At 43.0% G+C, this 5,889-nt stretch overlaps 1 protein-coding gene and 1 long non-coding RNA gene across 4 annotated transcripts; one reads left to right on the forward strand and one right to left on the reverse strand.

Moving 5' to 3' along the window:
• Positions 1-6: 6 nt before the first annotated feature.
• Positions 7-2,469, forward strand: LOC129598792 (uncharacterized). 2 transcript variants are annotated; one of them, XR_008691802.1, is made up of 4 exons: positions 7-324; positions 754-862; positions 1,044-1,734; positions 1,947-2,469. It is a non-coding gene; the product is annotated as an uncharacterized LOC129598792 (long non-coding RNA). The 2 variants fall into 2 exon arrangements; XR_008691803.1 differs by having other exon boundaries at positions 769-862.
• Positions 2,470-2,699: 230 nt separating this feature from the next.
• Positions 2,700-5,550, reverse strand: LOC129598791 (raf homolog serine/threonine-protein kinase Raf-like). Of its 2 annotated transcripts, XR_008691801.1 has the most exons (3): positions 5,479-5,550; positions 4,113-5,304; positions 2,700-3,506 (listed from the first exon to the last, which is right to left on the reverse strand). XR_008691801.1 is itself a non-coding variant. In XM_055496848.1 (2 exons), exons 1-2 carry the CDS (start codon positions 4,708-4,710, stop codon positions 3,313-3,315), a joined length of 792 nt encoding a protein of 263 aa, XP_055352823.1. In that variant the 5' UTR covers positions 4,711-4,922; the 3' UTR covers positions 2,700-3,312. The 2 variants fall into 2 exon arrangements, 1 of the variants encoding a protein (XP_055352823.1); XM_055496848.1 differs by lacking the exon at positions 5,479-5,550 and having other exon boundaries at positions 4,113-4,922.
• Between the last annotated feature and the right edge of the window lie 339 nt (positions 5,551-5,889).

Raw genomic sequence — 5,889 nt, forward strand, 5'->3', positions numbered from 1 at the left:
GTGATATCCAAGAGTGGCACCTGGAACGAGTACTGGACGTGGGATTTCGCAATGGAGCCCGCTCGTTGGGACAAGGTCGCGATCGCGTATTCGTACGTATGCGAAAAGGAGAAATTATGTTTGTGATTATGCGCATTCAGTGCGCGCGTTCAGATGCCATGTGTCGCGATTGCGTGCACTCCACCTGTTGGTTGACAGCCACGACGAGGAAGGTTGCCGCCGGGATTGAAAAGTTTTTGCTTCAGCCCTGCCGGGCTGGGAATGTGCTCAAGTTATGCCATCCCCCCTTACCAGCCATCGAGGTTCTACCTCCGCTTACTGCAGGTAAATGTCGTTGTTGTTATTAGCTAAAGAGTACTTCCTTGATCCTGTTCAAAACATCTTGAAATTTGCCGGGCCAAAGATTCGCTGCCAGTTGTATACACTGTAAAGTTTTGCATAAGAAGCATTCCGCTGCATGATCAACCACACTTTAGCGCGGTTAGTTGAACAGCGACTCCTGACGGAAGCTTTTTCAGGAATTGATTTCTAAACCTCGTTGTAGTGCGCTACTTTTTACTGAGCTGTGTGCGAGTACTGTATTTTGTTGCGGAATAAATAGCTCTAACAATATTTGCAAATGTCTCTACCGCGGAAACGACCAAAATGTAAGAAACATATTTATCATAACAGATAGTATCATAGTAGTGCTAAAATAGCAAACATTCTTCATACGTTGAAAATACGTACACTAACACCAGCGGAATTCAGTAGTTTCCATTATTTCAGAGGAAAATGAAATGGTTCTTCCCGATCTAATACTGGACATTTTGTCAAAAGTCATGTTTTACTTGGATACTGTTTCGCAAAGAAAGTTAAAACGGTATGTCACTATGTCTTGGAACGATAGTCACTACTCTGTATACGAGTATGTGTTGTATCATTGATTACTGTACTAATTTGCTACATCGTAGCGTCCGAACCACCGTAGCTTTGTTCTCTGCTTTTTAGCGCGTAATAATCACACGAGACATTGTAACTAAAACTAGTCTTCGTTCCTGTAGGGTGTGCGTACTGTGGAACGCTTTACTTTCCAACACGGAATCGTCGAATGATATTGTAATTGATTTCCGCGCTCTATGTCCGCAATTACAACAACGCTCCGAGACGGAAGGCTACCGCCTCGGACTACTGCCTCCATCGGGTCGTAAATACCAGGACACAAACGCTAGCATTAGTTAACATAAATGATCGTGCGGAAACCTTTGATACGGTTATTTTACTCGTTGCGGATGTACTCAGTCTGAAAAAAGTAATCCCTTTAATTATCGTCAAAAACTGTTCGGCAACTATAGTGAAGTCCTCGAGCGGAATGTGCAGAAGAAGCATTACTTCCGACTGGCGAAAGATTCAATTTCAGTTACTCCTCCTTAAGAAGGTCTGTTACCATGTACTGGTGCTGAATCTAGTGGCCGACTGCGGTTCATGGAGTGATGTGTTATTCCCACGTCGAAGCCGAAAGAATGACGGATTGAAGCAGCAGGATAGCCTAATCATAACTATACCGAAACTACGGTTGGATCAAAGCGACCGCGACGCCGATAGCATAGTGCAGCTTAAACAAGCTATGGAACGCAATTGCCCACCGGTTGATCAGTCCGTTAGGAAACAGATCAAGGTTCTGCATGCCAGCTGGGTCAAACGCTTTCCCTATCCTGGAAGTGAGTGGGAAGGATTGCGGCGCCTTGTTCAACTGTACGTTTTTCTGGCATCAAGTATCTGCGCAGCTTTACTGTTTGCGCCTATGAACGCTCTGCCGAGTGTCGTATATTTTGTATGAAACCCAGACGCGAGCTGAATTTTTTTATTTTTCGCCGTATTTGTGCCGTTCTTTTACGCTTCGGGTACAAGCAATTTAGGACTTCATTCTGTCTAAATCCTTTTATGAATTAATTTGTTTGTTGTAGCTTGGGAACGTGCGCAGCCGCGGATCATGTTCAATTTGGTGCAGACTGGAATTGGATGGACTGTGAGATATATTTTTAGTGGCTTGAATTTGAGGGATTTCGACAACCTGCCAATTGGAAACATAATATTAGCAATACTTGTTCGCGCTCACCTTAATGGCCAAAAATTTAGGCAGTGTTCTTACAAGCTTGTCGTTTCCGGTGTGCCGCTGTGACCGGCGATTTTCCGCGGCAGAGGTTGACGACATCGAAAACTTCTCTATAGTACCGCGTACTTTGGGAAGATCTTTAGACGTGAATGCTATTTGGGAGTCTATAGCTGGAATCAGGGACAATTTTCAAACGCGTATTTGGCTTTAGTACAGCGCATCAACAGTTTGGTAAACCTAACTGCGACTGTGAGCCGCTACTTGCAGTACTCGAAAACAGTACCAAGTCAAAATAACTTTAAAAGGCAAAGAGGTTTCCTCTGCTTTTGTGGGGGGAAGACCATGTATGGAAAACCGGATGCAGTGGATTTTATTACTGTCACAGGAATCACATGTTTCATAAATCTTAATAATTTTGTGCAGGTTACCGTCCGAAAGTCAAAAAGGACAACAAAATTTCAAAGCAGTTTCTTGTAGCAGCTTGCTTCTAAGACTTTAAAAAGCCGGAAAATCCCAGTGTAGTCCGTCAACCGGTAGTAATAACATCCAGCAGCGTTTGCGACTACTCCTACACGAGTAAATGTAACCGCTCACTAGACGCACAAGATATGCGGGCGCAAGTTGCAAGCTGCTTCCCATGTAACCATTCAAGCGCCGGCATTTTGCAAGATACATGGTGGCCTTCTTGTCTTCACACGAAGTGGCCTTGGCTCGTTAAAATATGCAGTCGATGTACTTGTACCTGATTTTGTATGCGAGCGAGTAACACTTGGAGGTGTTTTACTATCTGCGCGGCTGTAATTTTTCGATCCAAAGCCGGAACCAGACAGCAGTAGACGCTACTAGCGAATAATTTCGGAATATTGGCAGGAATGTAGGGGTGTAGCCATCATGTGCCAATTTGAACAATAATTGATCGGATGAACAACTTCTCCCTCGGATCATTGTTTCCTCCACGTAACTATAAAGGCCATTTTTCTTGATCACCTTACAGAAGCGCCCTTCTTCTTTCTGAAAGGCACAGTTCAGTAGATCCAAAATGACACATCCCAAGCTCCAAATATCGATGCTATATCCGAGGGGTGCGTGATCCTCTTGGCATTTAAACATAGCCATTTCCGGCGACATATAAGTTATCGTGCCGTTCACCATCTCGAAGGATTGAGTTGAGTCAGTATCGCGGTCATCAAATCTGACAGCTCCGTCAAGATCTCCGATCAGTAGAGTGTAATGACCACTGGGGGATTTTTGTGTAAAATGTTCCCAGGTTTGAGATCTCCGTGAATCAGCTTATTCTGGTGGAGAAACGCCAGACCGCTGCTCACCTGTAGTGCGCGATCTAAAGCGGTAGTGACGCGAAACCTCTGTTTCTTTGATCTGCACTGAGCTAAGTGCCATTCCAAATCACGGTCTGCAACGCAACAAAATCTTATCTTTATGTATTCATACAATCTTACCGACCAAAACGTATTTATGCGCCCTTTTTATGGACTCGTCAGCGCGTGGCCAGTTCTAGTCAAGCTTAGCCTTAAAAACTTCCATATTTTCCATAGATTTGTAAATAGATTATAGATTTTTTTTAGTGACCTCTGGTCAGAAAATAATTTCATGAGGTCTTAAGTATAAGAAACGTAGAGCACTGGACTAAAGCCCGATACTTCATACAATCATACTGCCTGTAACCACGGAGTAAGTAAAACCAAAACTTTAATAAAACCAGTACTAAAGTGCCGATCGCGGATGCGCGACGCATACATTATGAAAAAAAATATTATCAAGCTTTATTTATGTTGTCATAAGAATTCCTGTATATTTTACCATCATAGAAATTACCAACTTATCGCATTTATCGGTTGATAATTTGCTTACACAGTTTTGGCTCAATATCGTAATATCCTGTTAAATTAAAGCTGCCACAGTACTTGCATACTCTCACAATTGTATGCATAATTAATTGTATTTTACAGAACCTATAACGTTTTATTAATAGCCGCTGCACTACTCAACTTGAACGCACCTTCACACCAGTCCATCATAAAAATAACCTCAACGCCTTGAAGTACTTTCCGCGTGACGACATGATGATACGTGACCACATTAGGGTGCCTGTCCGTCAATCTTATCAGCAACTGCCACAGCTCTATATCGTTTTTCGAAGGATTCTTTCGAGTGTCAGCATTTTCTCGGTCGGATTTGAATAAAACCTCTTTAACAGCAACTGTACAACTGCCTGCATAATTTTGGTCATCCCTTAGTGTTGCTTTGTACACAGTACCAAACGTGCCTTGACCAATAAAGTCGCCAGGAAATTCGTAATCATACGCACAGCGGGGTCCAAATATTTCAATTAATGGACGGGAATTGCCGGAGGCTTCTTCAGAGTTTGCAACAGAATTCAGCCTACTGCGATTCCAGGTGCTTCCATAAATATAATCCTGCACTTTTACCAGACTATTGTAAACATCTTTTGCCGTAATCCTCTTGTCCAGATCCACTTGTACGCATCTCTGGATAATTTTTAGAAACTCTTTAGGAATAATTTCCGGTATGTACGGCGGATATCCGTCCACAATTCTTTGGGAAAATTGCGAATGGAAAAACATTAATACCGGCATATGTGCCACTAACAGTAACTTGGATAGGATGTGTTGTGGTTGCGTCCGGTTTCGAAATACGTTGGCTTTGGCGCTGGGTGTCAATACAGAATCGAGAAACGGATCAAGCGTGCTGTCTCTTGCAGTGGCAATAAATTCACAGAGTTTATTTTTAAAACCACTGTCGCAGGTTGTGGAACTGAGGCCATTCGGTTTCCGAAAAATAGCACTTAGCTAGTTCATAAATTACGCAGCCCAATCCCCAACTGTCTGTTTTCGCTCCAAATTTCTTTGGCAACAGATGTCGTATGTCCGAAAATTTTAAGAGGTATTCTGGCGACATTGTGTTACGCATTAATGGGAAAACAAGCTGTCTTTCCAGTTCTTCATCCAACAATAGCTCAAAGAACAACCCGGCAATTCGCAGGACATTTCGATTACCCACCGGACGCTCGACGTACACGAAATCGGGGCTCAGTCTGCCGTGCACAATTCCTTTTTCATGCAGATATCCGAGCCCGCTCGCCAATTGTTTAGAGTAATCCAATAGAGTAGCAAGATGAAGTTTCCGGTTGTTGGCTATCAAGGAATCTATTACTGCCTGTAACGTTTCACCTGCAAAATAACAGTAGTATACGAGTAATAACCTTGATGAACTGTTTTTGATTTTATAGCAGTTAATTATGTTAGTGTTACTGTGTTGGATGTCAAAGCAACGGGAGTGTCAAAGTTCCGGATACATGTGCACGCAATTGCTGAGAATTGAAATACAGTTTCAGGCAGTAGTACCTGTGGCCAAGCCTTCGTTGACCAGTAAAAACATCCATGTCTTATCTTTCCCTTTGCAAGAATCGAGCGAAATCTTCTGGATTTCCAAGACATTCTTGTGTTGCAGGTTTAGCAGCTTCGCACCGTACGCTTTTGCTCTTTTCGTGTGAGCACACACATAGTTGTCTTCAAGCGGGAATATCAGATCGTACACTAATGGCTTCTCTTCCCTGAGATTCGAAAGTACTGGCTTGTCACCCCAGTTAAAATTTCCATTTAAATGAATATAAGGGTCATGATCGGGCAAATCGTTCGATGCAGTAAGGTTGGACCTAAGCCGCAAACACACCTGTGGCTGATACGCTCCCTTTTCGTTATCCAGCGTCTGATCGAAACAAGCGGTGCCGGTATTCCAATTAGATAAGAATGATT

Source organism: Paramacrobiotus metropolitanus, unplaced genomic scaffold, assembly GCF_019649055.1.
Source record: "Paramacrobiotus metropolitanus isolate TYO unplaced genomic scaffold, Prichtersi_v1.0 Parri_scaffold0000129, whole genome shotgun sequence".
In the NCBI taxonomy this organism is placed as follows: domain Eukaryota; kingdom Metazoa; phylum Tardigrada; class Eutardigrada; order Parachela; family Macrobiotidae; genus Paramacrobiotus; species Paramacrobiotus metropolitanus.